We start from the raw sequence: 15,671 nt of genomic DNA, 5'->3' as shown, positions 1-15,671 counted from the left end.
CTTAATATGAAGAAGGATACAACATGACTTGGGATTGGAAGATATTTTCACACCTTTAGTTGATTTCCATGAGGAGTGAATGGACTTGTACAGTTGGTGAATGAGCACGGGCTCAGGATAGGTCACTGATGTTGTAGTAATTGTAACCAGTGCAACGACGTTGGAATATGTCGGCATGTAATTTCCACAGGTGGTTATCTCTTGTGGGAAGGTTAACGGTCGCGTGGTGTTGACTTCTACGAAGAACTCTCTTGGCTATCCAGTAAGAGGCCGGATAAGTAAATATGGCTAGTAATTCAGAATGTTCATGAAAGATTTAATAGAAAGATTTTGAGAAATTTGGCGGGTTGATTGTGCAACATCATGTCAACAATAAAGAAAGAATCTTGGTGGGTTCCAGTTTTATGCAATGGTAGTTTCAAGCTAAGTGGGAGAGCCTCACCACCTACGATTGGATTGCTTGGTTATCTACTAGTGAGGTTTCTGGTTATCGGCATATTGATGGGTTATTATGACTAAGAAAAGAGGACACTAGTGATGTTTTGAGCAAAGGATTTAAGGAATGTGTGCTATGATTGGCCTTATCAACTTATGTTCAGATTTTGGGAAGACTCTGGATTTATGTTTTGCGTAGAGATGATTTCCAAGAAAGGTGATTCGGCCGGGTGTTACTTTGAGAGGGTGTTCATGTGCTAGCGGAGCCTTGGAGTTGATTATATTCGGGGCCAAGTCAGAGTGGGTGACTCTCAACAACGGTCCTAGTGAATTCAAAAGTTAAAGTGTGGTGCCTAAGGATCTCGAGTACGCAGTATGGTTAAGTATCTAGCTTTTGCAGCAGATTATGAAAAATGGGGCTTGGAGTGTTCTATGTTATCTTTGGTCTTCAGTGTAGCATGAGAGGAATGGGAGAAAATGACTTCGGATTCATGGAGGAATTATCACAAGGGTTGTACCAGTTGAATACGCGAATATGCGCACAAGGAAGGTATGTAATGGTTCGTGAGTTTTGAGACAATGTGGTCTCGTAAAATAAGGTCACTCAGGATGAGTTCGGATTTGGGTTTGTGATGTATTGATTGGGGCTATTATTATTCCTAAGGTAATCCTAGAGTAAATTAGAATAAGTCGGATCAGTTAGCAACGGTTGAATTGTCATGATGGTGGTAGTGATCAGTTCCTTCAGCGTATTAAGTTATACATGTGGTTTGCGGTAATACGTGCAAGGCTTGACGGCCGCCGTAATTGATTTATTTAGAGGCATTCGAGTAGTATGGCATGTTATGTGTAGACGGATCCCGGGAGAGTTATGGTGGTTTATACCACTACTTGAGGTTGGTATTTTTTGCGGTTATGAGAATTTAGTCACGTGTTGCAATGGTTCTATTGAAATGAGTTAAGTTAAGGGTTTCTATACGATGAAGTATGTACCCTATTAGTGTTCAGGAGTTATGATGAAATTCTTGTACTCCTGCGTATTGGCATGATTTAAGTGCAGTGGGTAGCATGGGAATTTGGAGTTGAGGATCAAGGTGGCAGTTCGGTGTTAATAAGAATGTCACAAGCTCGGACGAGCATTAGTATTATCAAGCTGATATTATCTTCAATGTCACCTAAGATCAGTGTCATGAGTAAGAGGCTTTGTGTAATGACTTGCGGATCCTTGATTCTCTTTGCAGCATGAGTGTGGCCAGTGGTATGGATGTGTAGACTCGTTACCTGGTGCGGAATGGCCGTGGGAGCGTATCCCACAGGAAGATGGTAGAAGGGTGAATATAGTCACATGATTGATTGAAGATTGAAACCAAGTATGGAGATTTTGGTACTATCGTTAATGTGAGAGTTTAGGCCCGAAAGGCACTCTACTCATTTAGGTGTGAACTGTGAAAGTTTGTTCCGAATTTGATGGTTGTTTTTGTGTGTAGAACATAGGGGGTTATTGTGGAACCTTAAAGGGTTATTATCCCAGTACAGTACAATCAGAATCTGCTCGAGGTACGTGGATGGATCTAAATATGAATGTGGGCTCTATATCAGGCCGGATGTGTTCATTTCATCATAGCGTTGTTTTCGGAGGGGTCGTCGGGCCTTGGATGATATTTCTGTTGTTGGCCATTTCATGTAATACTCTATTGTGCTATGTGGGTTGTGAGTTGGTTTGATTATTCACATTCGTATTGAGATTCCGTGTAGTTTGTGGTGTTATATAAACAGGATGGCTCTCGAGATGCAAATCATATATGACACCTTGGTTGTGCTTGAGTTTTGTGGCGTATGGCGTTGTCTGTCTCCCTAGGGATGGTATTATGCACTTGGCATGCTTGTGGTCGATATTTAGGTATCTCGTAGTTATGAGCATTTTAACTCGATAAGTATTTCCTTATAGATTATTATGTGTGGACAGAATGGCACGCTGCCACGGGGATATGGTTGGATCGGGTGGCACACCGCCATATGTATGTTTTTTGGATCGGATTGCACGCCGCAACAGTATTGTGTGTGGATCGGATTGCACGCTGCAATAGTATTGTGTGTGGATCGGGTTGCACGCTGCAACAGTGAAATGTTGAGTATGGTTTCTTATATGTGTTTTGTGTGTCCTATTTCTTTTCTCTGAGAAAGGCTCATAGTATTTGATGGCCGTTTTAGTCGTTACGCATGCTGGATAGTTCTTTTCTAGAGCTCGTTCCTCCTTATGTATCATATTCAAATTACGGATGGCTGGCGCATTGCCGGTATCACATGAGATCTTAGGTAGTGTTTGTGGTGGTTATGGTCGGAACGAGTTGTACTGGATGACACGAGATTATTGGACCTAGGATCGATGCGGTCGGATTTGTATGAAGTATATTAAAGAGCAATTATCATTGTGTGGTTCAGAATGAGGTAGCGGTCCTTGTCAGGAGGATGAACCCAATAATTTGTTGACTCGGCAGTTGGTTATGAATTTTTACACATCTCTTCTGTCGTGGCAGCATTGCAGGAGTTGGAACGGGACTTATATGTGTCATGAGGTGTGTTGTGGGTGTCGAATTCGTAGAATTTTGGCTATTGTCATCAAAGAATGATATTATGGTCACGTGAATTATGTGGTGCATTGTGTGAATTCGGCAAGGGTGTGCAATCATGATTTGGTACAGTGTGTAGTGATTGATACGGTATTCGTATGTTGAAAACGGGCCTGGTGGAAAACTTCGGACATTGGAATTTGGCTCTAAGGCTAATTTGACTCAACAAAAGAGGAATCTTCAGATTGCTTGAGCAAATATGCTCAACTGAGTTGTGGTAACATGGGTAGGTGCACGAGGTATTAAACAATGGTTTCATACAACTCCAAAGCAGTTCTTAGCACGTTCGAGGACGAACGTATTTTAAGTGGAAGAGAATATAACGACCCGACCAGTCGTTTTGAGCACTAGCACGTCATTCGGTGGTTTGAGGCCATGAGCAGCTTCACTTCAGGTATTATGACTTGTACGCGTGGTCGAAATTGAATTTCAGGAAGTTCAGAGTTGATTTGGAGAGAAAGTTCTCATTTCGGGAGCCTTAAGTTAGAAGAATCGACTAAGGTTGGAGTTTTTGATTAAACAGCCTCAGAATCGGGATTTGAAGGTTCCAAAAGGTTTGTATGATAATTTTGGACTTGGACGTGTGTTCGGATCGGGTTTTGGATGACCCGGGAGAGTTTTGGCGCCTATTGAGAAAGTTAGCATTTTTGGAAGAATTAAATAAATTTGGATTGAAGTGCATTTCCATGTTATCGAGGTCCGTTTGGGATTTCGAGTCTGAGAATAGCTCTGTATGGTGATTCTGGTATTGGGAGTGCGTCCGGAATTGGATTTAGAGGTCCATAGGTCATTTTGGGGTCAATTGGCGAAAGTTAGAAATTTGAAAGTTTTTGAGAAGTACCGGGAGTGGACTTTTGATATCGGGGTCGGATTTCGATTCCAAAAGTTGAAGTAGGTCCGTAATGTTTAATGTGACATGTGTGCAAAATTTGAGCTTAATCGAACGTGATTTGATAGGGTTCGACATCGAATGTAGAAGTTTGAAATTTCTAAGTTGAATCAATTTGATTTGAGGTGTGATTCTTAGTTTTGATGTTGTTTTATGCATTTAGAGGGTTCGAGCGAGCCCGTTTTATGATTTCAAACTTGTTGGTATGTTCGGGCGAGGCCCCGGGAGCCTCTGGTGTTAACCGGATGAGCCTCAGACCAAGTTAGAACTTGGAGAGCATCAGCTGAAGCTCCCAGCTTCTGGTGCGATCGCACCTGTGCTTGGATAGACGCAAGTGCGAGCTCGCAAAAACGGGGCATGAGTCGCAGAAGCGAAAATGCATGGGCTGGCCAGGCACCGCGGGCGCAAAGAATTTTGCTGCGATGCGAAGCTGCAAGTTCAAAAAATCCATCGCAGGCGTAGACACCGCAAGCGCGAAGGATTTTACCGTGGGTGTGGAGGATTTTGTCGTAGGCGCGAAGATCGCTGGGCAATGAGTTTTTAAAGCTGGGGTTTGAGCATTTTCGCTCATTTCTTCATTCTTGGGCGATTTTTGGAACTTCTTGATCGGGGTATTCACCTAGTAACTTGGAGGTATGTTAATCTCACCTATTGCAAGTTAATTACTTTGATTATATCTGGATTTTAACATGGAAAATCACGAGAAATTAGTGGAAATTCGGGGTTTTGAAAAAAAACCTAGAAATTTATATTTTCGAATTTTGACCACGAAATTGGACATGGAACTTGGAATAAATTATATATTTGAGTTTGTGGTGTTATGAGTAAAGTTTATCTTCGAAAATTTTCGGAATCCGTGCACGTGGGCCCGAGTGTGATTTTGTCAACTTTTCGAGCGGAGTTGGAAAAATTGTTTAAATTGAATTGTTGTGAGTATTAGAGTACATTTTTATGGGTTTGAACATTTATTGACTAGTTTTGGAGCGTTGAGCATCTGTTTGAGTTGTTGGAAAGGCTTGGGAGCCGGCTATGAAATTTCGGAGTGAGGTAAGTCTCCTTTCTAACCTTTTAAGAGGAAATTAACCTCATAGGTAAAATAACTCAATATGTGTTTCTATTTGTGGGGGACTACGTACGCACGAGGTGATGAGAGTACGTATGTAGCTACTATCATGCTTAAGTCCGGGTAGTCTAGGACCCAATTCATATTATACTTGTGATGCTTGCAACCTTCTTCTTAATTTAATTGCTTAAATCATATTGAACTTGGTAAAGAAATTTGAAAAGGTTAAACTTCATTTTTTTTCTTGAATGTTAAATGAGAATTTGGTATTTCCTTGAATAAGTGCCCCTTAATAATTCTTGATTTGGTTGTTTGAATGTACTTTCTTTTCGTGGAGCGGGCCAAATGCCTCGGTAGCAGATAGATGCATCTATGGTTCGTTCTGTTCGACCCTCGACAGTGCACAGTTTAAATATTATATTGGATCGGGTCGTATGACCTCGGCATGATTGCACATGATTTAATTGGTTGCTCTGAAATCTATAATAATTGATTTTACTTCATTGACTTGAGGTACAGATGATAAGTGATGAAAATAAAATTTGGAAATATCTTATTAACACAAGAATTGTTTACTTGCTTCTTATTATTGAGTTTATAGCTGTTTTATAAAATCCATAATTAATTATATTATCGGTATATTATTGTTGGCCCATAGTAAGTGTCGGAGTCGACCTCTCGTCACTACTTCTTCGAGGTTAGACTGGATACTTACTGGGTACTTGTTGTTTACGTACCCATACTACACTTGATGCATATTTTGTTGTGCAAGAACATATATATTTAGTGGCCTTGTGGGCGCAGCGACGTGGTTAATGCGGGGACTTAGGTGAGTTGCATTCCATACGACTCGTAGCCAACAGAGTCTCCTTCAGAGTATTTATATTTCTTTCCTGTCCAAATTTGTATTCCAGACAGATGTTGTATTTCATTTTTATTTTCGTAATGATGCTCATACACTTGTGACACTGAATTCTGGGGTGATTATGGGTTATTCAGTATTGAGATTGTTAAAAATGTTATTATTTACTCGGAATTTTTTTTATCCTCTACTATTTAATTGAAGGAAAACTATGATTGTAAAAATATTAAAATGAGACCTAAATCAAGTATTTAGTGTTGACTTGCCTGACAGCGATGTCCGGCGCCATCACGATCTTTAATGGATTTTGGGTCGTGACATATTTAACAACAACTTATAGTTGCTGCCCATCTGATAAATTTTATGTGATTGAAGAGGATGATGGTGTTAGACATTTACAAAAGTTAATACAAAATGAATTCAATGTAGTGAACATATTTGGTGTAGATGAATGTGAGTCCCCTATTTACTCTATTCCCAATATTGTACAATATGAAGAAGAATCTAATAAAGTTGTGGATGATGTTGGTACTGATTGTAGCTTAAGTTATATAGGATCTGACTTTAGTACTGACTCTGACGGATACAATTCTGAAGAATTAGAAAAATTTAAAGCATAAAAGAAAAGGAAAATAACTGAAAAACTTAGTGACCACAAAGAGTTATACAAACGGACATACCAGAAGCTAGGAAGTATATGAAATTATATTCTCTGGCTAACAAGAAAAGATTGAAATTAGAGAAGAGTGACCTAGAAAGGCTTAGGTATAGTTGTGATATTGTTGGTTGTCCCTTTGTTTGTTTAATATCAAAAGAAAAATTTGTTGGGGTTAAAATTAAGACATTAAATGTTGAACAGGATTGTGGCACTGTATTTCATAACAAAACTATTGATTTTAGTACCATTGCACAATATTTCAAGAAGAAGTTACAAGATAATCCTAAGTACATGGTTAGGGAGATGATGTTCGATTTGAAGAGAATCTTTGAGCTAAATGTTAGTCATGGGAAGTGCAAGTGGGCTAAGAGAATGGTATTGGAGTCACTAGATGGTAGTTTTTCAGATGAGTACAATAAACTTGAGGTTTATGCCAATGAATTGAGGGAAAGTAACCCTGGTAGTGATGTGGTTGTTACACTTTCAAAGAGTGCACTTGAAGAAGGAAGAAGAAGGTTATTGAGGATGTATGTGTGTTTACATGCTTTGAAGATGGGTTTCAATCTAGGAATGAGACCTTTTATTGGTCTGGATGGTACTTTTTTGAAGGGCAAAGCCAAAGGCCAACTGTTAGTGGCAATTGGATAGGATTCACAATATCATTTTTACCATTTGGCATGGGCAGTTGTTGATAAAGAGACAAAAAAATACTTGAAATTGGTTCATGCAGTTGCTTCAATCTTCTTTGGACCTCAAGGAAGGGGAAGGAATCACCTTCATGTCAGATATGCAAAAGATGAAGTTTCTAAACAATTCTATCAACTTTTATTCATTTTTCTATTTACTTTTTACTTGATATATGTTTCTAACCAGCTTTTTATGTTTTGGATAACCATTGTAGGGATTGCTTGATGCAGTCAAAATAGTCCTTCCCTAGGCACATCACAGGTATTGTGTTAGACATATTGAATCTAACTGGTGCAAACAGTACAAAACTAGGGAAAACAAGAAGGTTTTATGGTGGTGTACATGGTGCACATATGCAGAAGATTTAAAAGATCAGCTAGAAAAAATATGGGACTTGAACAAAGATGCTGCAGAGGCTTTGTTGAGGTACCCACCTCAGGCCTGGTGTAGAACATATATGGACACAATATGCAAGAATCAGTTAGTTGAAAATAACTTGATTGAATCCTTTAACAAGTGGATTGTGGATGCAAGGCATAAGCCTATAATCAAGATGCTAGAGGACATCAGAATCAAGACCATGAACCTGTTAAAAGAACATGAAGAAGAAGTTAGGAGTTGGAGACATGATTTCAGTCCAAAATACATGGACTTGTACAATGAGTACCTGTAGATTGCTCAAACAGCGTGTGAAGTAAATGCAAATGGTCAAAATGGCTATGAAGTTATAGAAGAATCTGACAAGCATTGTGTCAATTTGGCTGTGAAGAAGTGCACTTGCAGGTCATGGGACCTTACAGGAATCCCATGTCCACATGCTATTAGAGCTATACTTCATGACTCTGGTGATTCAATGACAGAAATAAACTGGTGGTATAGCAAGGAGGCATTTCTGCTGACTTATAGGCACAAGATACAGCTTGTTAGGGGAGAAAAGTTTTGGAAGATTGAATCATCTCAAGCAATGGAGCCTCTAGAGGTTGTGATTTGGCTGGCAGATCTAAGGTTAAGAGAGATAGCAGAAGGATGAGGCAATTAAAAGACAAGGAGTGTGATCACAGTCCAAAAAAGAAAGAATCATGACTTGTAGCAAATGTAGAGAAACAACTCATAATGCAAGGACTTGTAATCAGGTAATTGTTTTACATGAACTTCAAAGCATTAAATACTAGACATAAAGAATATTTCTAACTTGTCTTTTTAACTATCTTTATCAGGGAAAGAAGCAAAGCAAGAGTGGAAGAACTGAGCAAGTTGTCATTAGTTCAGCACCTGCTACAACAACTAAGCAGGCTGCAACCAGTTCAGCACCTGCTGCAAAAAATTCAAAAGGAAAGCAGCAGAGGAAGAGGCCAAGTTGTTTGATAGATCATGAAACTGAACCAAGTCAGGACAGTTCAGCACCTCAAGCTGAAAATGATATCAATTGTTCAGCACCTCAAGCCACTCAACCAAGTCAGGACAGTGGGCTTAGGTTCATGCTTACACCTAAAAGAATGTTTAGTTCAAGAGTTAGACATGAAGAAGATGTTGTGCTTAGGCCCAGAGTTATATCAGAAGTAACTACAAGGCTTAGGATGAAACAATAGGTACAAATACCAGCTAGGACAAGGTCAATCAACTTCACTGATGATCACAGTGGTGTTAGTGTGCCAACAAATCTACCATATTCAGCCCCAACATTACAGTGGAAGGGGAATGCTATCATAACTGCAAATTAGTTGAGAAAACAAGGGCAAGAAAGAATTGGGAAGCTGAAATCAAAGAGGAAAAAATGAAGACAAGGCTGGAATTTTTTTGTTATGTGTGGGATGTACTTACTGCAAACTTATAGACAGATATCTCTCATTTAGTATTCTGTCATTAATGGTTGGTTCTGAATGTTATGACTGGATATTATATTATCATCCAGTGATGTAATTACTGAAATTATAGTTTTTTGGTGATGTAATTACTGGAGTTACTATGAAAAATGTATGTTTTTGGTGATGTAATTACTGAAATTGGATGCCATATTAATCTAACTGTTTCGAAGTTCTAACTTGCCATATTGGAGTTCAATATTGTAAGTTGTTAGTTCTAAGCTCTAAGTTGTAGTTTAATTGTTGTAAGCATTTGTCTTCGGGTGTCTATGTTTCAAATGTCTATGTTTCGAAGTATCTTCAAGCATTTGAAAGAAAACATATTTTATTTACAACTTTAGCAAAGGAATTAAATAATTGAAACTAGTACAAATCAGTAGATATGAGCATTAAAAGGGGACAATAGATAGAACATCAAAACACTAGTACTTGGAACATACGTTAGCAATTGATGTCATTGTTTTACAATGGCTAAAAAGTTGGTAGATAAGAGCATACAAATGTCTAAGTATTACAAGAACTAGGAAGTGAAATATGGAGAATATGCCATCTTTCTTTTACAGAATTTACTCCACCCACATTTCCGCAACAAATCCAACAAAAAGTGCAACTGAAATCAAAATAAACATCTTCATCTTAACCACTTTATCTTCGATTTCCCTTGCTTTGTTCACTTCAACATTTTTTTCAACCTCCAACTCTTCAACTTTTTCCGACAATTTGTCCCTTTCTAACTTGCATGACTCCGACAGTTGCTTCAACATATTGATTGTATATTAGCAGCATCCAATTTACACTGCAACTTACTGATTTCTATTAACGGTCGGTCCGAAAAAGGTTCGTCTGCCATTCCCAATATCCACACGACTCACTAACAATAATGAACAATAATTAGGTTAGAAGGAATAAAAATTTAATTTTTGTACAAACCATTAATAAACTAAACACATGAAATTTTTTAACTTACTTCAGGTTTAGCACATTTATAGAATCTCCTTCCGGGATTTTGAGGTGTGGTCGATCGAAAGTAGTTGGCAATCTCTCCACAATGGCACCTCCTCTTTGATGTAGCACTAGACTCCGATATTTGATCCACTTTTACCACCACCAATAGAAAAAGAAATTTGTTGCAATGCAGTCTTGAAGGAGCTTAGAGCATAGAGGGTTTGATGGAAATGGCTGTAGAAGTATAACTTAGGATTGGGGTTTATTTTGTGTTATAAATCACGGGTTACGGGTTATGGGTATGGGGGTTTCGTGGAGTGGGTCGCTTAATATGTGCCCAGATGTAAAAAGGGCACGGATGGGTGCCATGTGTTCCCTCCGTCCAATTAAGGATACATTTGTTCGGATAGTAAGACGGCAAGAAGTTTTATGGTCCAATAGTATAGCGGAGGACAACTTTAAACAATTTATCATGGTAGAGGAACAGATCAGACCATTTTCGATTTATTAAATGATATCGAATACACTGTTTAATGGGAAAATCTACAGACACACTATTTGAAACTAAAAAGGAAAAAAATAAAATTAAAAAGCAAGTCGTTGAACTCACATGTAGGACAAAGCTACAACATTTTTCAAATAATAAAATTAATTAATAACTCATAGTACATTATATATGACAATTACAATAGAAAATTCCACAAGAATATTTTAGACGAGGATGAGTGATCTGATTTAGCCTCATCTCTTATCTTCAGAGTTGAGCTAAGCGCTGAATATCAAAAGGATAAGAATCTGATGGCCTTTCAGCTCTGTATGATCTTCTCCCGACAATTACATTTGCAGCTTCACCTGGATGAAATGCATCCCAGAACAGATATTCATCTCTGTTTGGGCATGGATTTTGTAGAGGAAGACATGTTATTTGCCCGTTGTTCCTTCCTACTCCACAACATCCAGCATTTGTCACTCTAAATCCTGAAAAAAAATTATAAAGTCAAATGTGTTAGCCAAAATTTTTATTTAGTTAACATTTCTTGAGTCATAGGTTGCTTTAGCATACAATACAGAATTATTAGAAAGAAAAAAAAAACATTACCAAATGCTGAGGGGTTGTCAATTAAATCTTGGAAGATGTCATAAGCATTAATGTAGATGAATTTGGCATCTGGTGTATTGCTGTTGAAATCATCCACAATACCCCTTAGCCTATTGTTGAATATCTGGTTTGCAACATTTATATTTTGTGCACAGGTTTTGCCATCAGGACTGTTTTGTGCCAGAGAATTTGGGCTACAACCAATTTGCCCCACTCCAATTAAGACAAACTTCCTTGCTCCATAATCATACAAAGTCTGAAGCAATACACAAATACGCAATAGCACAATAAGAGTTGACTCGTGTGATGGTGTGGGTTAATTTGCCGAAAATAAATAAAGAATTAACCTAAATAGTTGTTCATTCAACCGCTTAAATTAAAAAATAAAATAGGTAAACTCACCTTCAATTGTTGAGTATATTGTTGAATAAGAACATCAGCATATTGCTCCGGATTGAATTGTCTGCTAGTGGAGTAATAAAGGGGCATGAAATAATTATTGAGATAATCATTGCTGCCTAATCCAACAGAGTATATGCACTTGCTCAAATAATTTGCAGCTGAATCTTCATCTCCTAGTATTTGCACCACTTGTTGCACTGTATTCCTGTAATTATTTACCTGCGCAGCAAAACTAATCCTCGCTCCCTATAAAAATTATGTAAACAGAAATTCAGAAATGTGAAGATAAGAAAAGATCAGTGCACAAAAACCGAAGAAAATCAAAGGAAATGAAGAAACAACAATATTTATATATTTCCATAGAATTACCAATTGCTGGCCAGTTTCTTCTCTAATTCCAGCAGCAGCAGATGCATAATTTACACCTCTGAGTATGTCTTCACCCCTTGCAGCTGCATAGGGTGGAATATAATCCTCGAACCCCAAAAGCTCAGCTGTAAATTTAAACACAATGTTTATATAATAAGAATATTTGGTTTATTTTGGAAAAGTTAAAAAGATAAAACGAATTGTGTAAAGGAAAGCTAAGGCTTTTATGTTACTCCTTATTTTCAACCTTTAGTTGCCTTTTCTTTTTCCTCTTTTTTAATGGAAAGGTAGAGTTATGCCTTTGTTTAAATTTTTAGATGTTAGGTAGAACTTATTATGATTGGGATAGTATCATAATTGACATACTACTCCTACACGGCTTAATTCACAGCAATTTATTAGTGCAATAAATTAGCGCACACATATTAATTATCCCATTGTGGAATAAATTAGTGTAAAAAATGAAAGGTACGTACTAATGCTTGTATAAAAATAAAAAATAAAAGGTAACATAGGAATCTTTTCTACAAACGGAAGGAACAAGTGGTGCTTTACATAATAAGTCTATCATAAAGAGTTTCTTTTTTTATGAGACAGACAAATACAAACCTTTCCAAAGAAATAAATCCATCAGTCAATAAGGAATAATTGATCAACCAGCATATCAAAGAGTATTACTATGAATTTTATATTCGTTACATGAAATTTGCTTTTAGCTTTAGAATGAAACAGAAACCATAACAATATTATTTTTAATTAATTTGAGAGAGGTCGTATTTCTTCCATGGGGTTGAGAGCATGGGCGCTTAATCCACACCCACAGAATGCATTACTTAAGTATGTTAATAACTTGGAATAAGCTACCTGCAGGCTCGTTTTGGTACCATAAATACCTTAGCTAATTAAAAAAGCAAAATACTTTAAACCACCCCTAAACTTGGCTCAGATTATTTGTATCCTCCCCGAACTATGCCCGGTCTTAATTACCCCCATCAACTTGGCCTTTTGAGAGACATTACCCCCTTAGACGCTGATGTGGCAAAAAGTATGGGTGCACTCGCCTGCCACGTGGATTTTTCTGTATATGTGGTATTTTTTTTGAAAAATAAAATATATTTTTACCGTTTTAAGAATATTACTTTTTAGATAAAAAAAATTCGAATACAATAAAACTTGGATAGAACTACATATTTAGGCTAAATATTTTTATTTGGCCAAAACTAATAAAGTTTTAGTTAATCTGTTTTTGTTTTGACCTGAAAAATAAAGATTTATACAATTGAAATAAATACTCAAGGCATCTAAAAAGCTATAAAAAATAAATAATCATTGCATCAATACATTCTTTTTATTTCTTCTTTTGATGCATTGACTATGTATTTCAACTGTGTATTTTATTTTTTAGGAAAAATTTGAAGAAAAAAAAATTAGAGCACCGATTTAGAGCTTTATAAAAATTTATAACCAAAGTAATTAATTTCATACTATGTATTTTTTATAAGTTTTTAGATGTCTTGACTATTTATTTCAATTGTATAAATCTTTATTTTCAGGTCAAATTCAAAAAAGGATTAACTAAAACTTTATTATTTTTGGCCAAATAAAAATATTTTGCCAAAATAATGTAGTTCTATCCAAGTTTTATTATAAACTGTCTTCGAAAAAAATTTATCTAAAAAAGTAATATTCTTAAAACGGTAAAAATATATTTTATTTTTCAAAAAAATGTCACATATACAGAAAAATTCACGTGGCAGGCAAGTGCAGCCACACTTTTTGTCACATCAGCGTCTAGGAGGTAATGTCTCTCAAAATGCCAAGTTGAGGGGGTAATTAAGAGCAGTCATAGTTCGGGGAGGATACTAATAATCTGAGTCAAGTTTAAGGGTGGTTTAAGGTATTATGCCTCTTACTTTTTTAGGTAAAATCTGTAAAGAATCTGCTTACAAAATCTCACACCAGTCATAAAATTAAAATGTTACATTACAGGGGAAAACAAACACAGAGCTGAAAACCAAGAGAGAGATACTTACCAATAACATCAACTGTAGTTTTTCCATTGGAAAACCTTCCGGTAGGACCACCAGGGTAATCAATACCATAAGGCAAGTAATTAGCCCTAGCCAATGACTGAATGTTGTTGTTATTCCCATTATCCACTAAAGAATCACCAAATATAAAATAACAAGGCACTTGAGGATCTCCTCTTGCCCCATAATATTCACCCAAATTCAATCCCAAAAGCACCACATACACCATCATCCATTTCATCACTTCCCTACCCATTATAATCCTAAGTAAGAAAAAGAGGGAAAAAAGAGTCTTTGGGACAGGGATGAGAAGCTTCAAATCAGTGTCTAGTGTGTATATATATGGGTTGAGGTCAATAAGTGAGAGACAAAAAGACTAAAGAGTACTGGGAAGACTTTAATTTATGAAAATCCAGTAATTAAGAGGTTAGTTGGATGCATTTAATTTCACGCGGCGGAGAAAGTGTGATGACTGATGAGCAGTGAGATTCAACAGTGACTGTATTATGCATATTTCCTTTTAGTTTCACAGATTTCCAATGTCTCTGAAACTGACGTGCATGTGCATGGGACTTCAACTTCTGAACAAGGAAGAGAACCAACAGTTTATCTTGGGATAAATGAACTGTGTATTCCATGGTAGTAGTTAGCTCATAGCTGCTAAAGAAATCATTTTCTCAATGATTGTAAAATATGGGTATGGTGTGTTATACTCATCAGCTCCTTTATTGCACTGCTGTCATCGCTCTTTCTACCGTTTTACTATATGTGACGTAGTTTATCTATCATTGTTTACCTCGAAAATACGAGTAACAATTAGGCTTGTTTGTGGTTTTAAAGATATGTGATTTAGTTCAATACTAATTAATAACCAAGAAATAAAACGTATAAATTAAACAAGTAAGTTGAATCAAACAGTGCTTAAGCAAGTCTTGACCTCAAGCTATGATGGCCTCGAGATAGGTCAACGAGAACAGTAAAGTAAAGACAATAAAGTTAAAAGACAATTCTGGTGAGTAATGAGCAAGAAAGTAAGAGAGTATATTCTTATGTCAATGATTGATGATGCGTTACAAATGATTGGTATCCCCTTTATATAGTAGGGGAACCCTAAATAAGGTACATTTCTATTTACAGTAAGGAATCTTATTGGGACAGCTATCTAACCGCTTACTACAAATCCGTACAAACTCGTACAAATCTATTCCGGAATTCACGCCATGATCTTAGGGACGTTGCGGGAATCTTTCTCTTCTGTTACAAACCCATAACGGCATCATCTCGGGGTTGGTCATACTCGGCCTCGATGCTCATCGCGTACCTCGATCTTCGAGCCTTGTACTCCGTCATCGGGCTCGAACTCGGTTCATTCTGAACTCGGGCTTGAAGAGACTCTTCGAACCCATAAAATCGGGCATACCTGATTTCGACCGTATACGATCATCAACGCCCATTAATTCAACTCTTACATGATCATTGGCCTAAATTAATTAAAAAGTTACCCTATCTTGATTTTAGTGTTATTGTCAAAAACCAAGGCAAGTCTTTCTCCCATGTGGAACCGTTATATTGGCTACTAGCTAATAGTGAAAATATCCTGCAATTAGTGGCGGAACTAGAAATTTTAATAAGTCAAAATTGAGTTTAACATCTACTAATATACATAAAAAATAATTTGGGCCTAATATATATAGTGTAATTTTCAGGCGAAGGGATGCCCTTCCGCCCTTGACTCCGCCC

The 15,671-nt window shown here is 37.1% G+C and overlaps 2 protein-coding genes across 2 annotated transcripts; one reads left to right on the top strand and one right to left on the bottom strand.

Annotated features, from left to right (window-relative positions):
• The first annotated feature begins 6,576 nt into the window (after positions 1 to 6,576).
• On the top strand, positions 6,577 to 8,254 carry LOC107825647 (uncharacterized). The gene is made up of 4 exons (XM_016652523.2): positions 6,577 to 7,132; positions 7,223 to 7,338; positions 7,526 to 7,834; positions 7,898 to 8,254. Exons 1-4 carry the CDS (start codon positions 6,577 to 6,579, stop codon positions 8,252 to 8,254), a joined length of 1,338 nt encoding a protein of 445 aa, XP_016508009.2.
• A 2,250-nt stretch (positions 8,255 to 10,504) lies between these two features.
• LOC107825649 (GDSL esterase/lipase At5g45670) lies at positions 10,505 to 14,262 on the bottom strand. Its single transcript, XM_016652526.2, has 5 exons — positions 13,935 to 14,262; positions 11,902 to 12,026; positions 11,533 to 11,778; positions 11,131 to 11,386; positions 10,505 to 11,009 (listed from the first exon to the last, which is right to left on the bottom strand). Exons 1-5 carry the CDS (start codon positions 14,185 to 14,187, stop codon positions 10,786 to 10,788), a joined length of 1,104 nt encoding a protein of 367 aa, XP_016508012.1. The 5' UTR covers positions 14,188 to 14,262; the 3' UTR covers positions 10,505 to 10,785.
• Positions 14,263 to 15,671: the final 1,409 nt, after the last annotated feature.

Source organism: Nicotiana tabacum, chromosome 3, assembly GCF_000715075.1.
Source record: "Nicotiana tabacum cultivar K326 chromosome 3, ASM71507v2, whole genome shotgun sequence".
Taxonomy (NCBI): Eukaryota; Viridiplantae; Streptophyta; class Magnoliopsida; order Solanales; family Solanaceae; genus Nicotiana; species Nicotiana tabacum.
This window is presented reverse-complemented; position numbering and strand designations above follow the sequence as displayed.

Excerpts from the sequence above, each read along its gene's own strand:
- LOC107825647 (XM_016652523.2), top strand. The coding sequence starts at position 6,577 with ATGAAATTATATTCTCTGGCTAACAAGAAAAGATTGAAATTAGAGAAG. Across the intron at positions 7,339-7,525 it reads TCAGATATGCAAAAGATGAA|TACAAAACTAGGGAAAACAA; the intron begins GTTTCTAAACAA and ends TGGTGCAAACAG. Across the intron at positions 7,835-7,897 it reads TAAAAGAACATGAAGAAGAA|ATTGCTCAAACAGCGTGTGA; the intron begins GTTAGGAGTTGG and ends GAGTACCTGTAG.
- LOC107825649 (XM_016652526.2), bottom strand. The coding sequence starts at position 14,187 with ATGGGTAGGGAAGTGATGAAATGGATGATGGTGTATGTGGTGCTTTTG. Across the intron at positions 12,027-13,934 it reads AACTACAGTTGATGTTATTG|CTGAGCTTTTGGGGTTCGAG; the intron begins GTAAGTATCTCT and ends TTAAATTTACAG. Across the intron at positions 11,010-11,130 it reads TGACAACCCCTCAGCATTTG|GATTTAGAGTGACAAATGCT; the intron begins GTAATGTTTTTT and ends ATTTTTTTTCAG.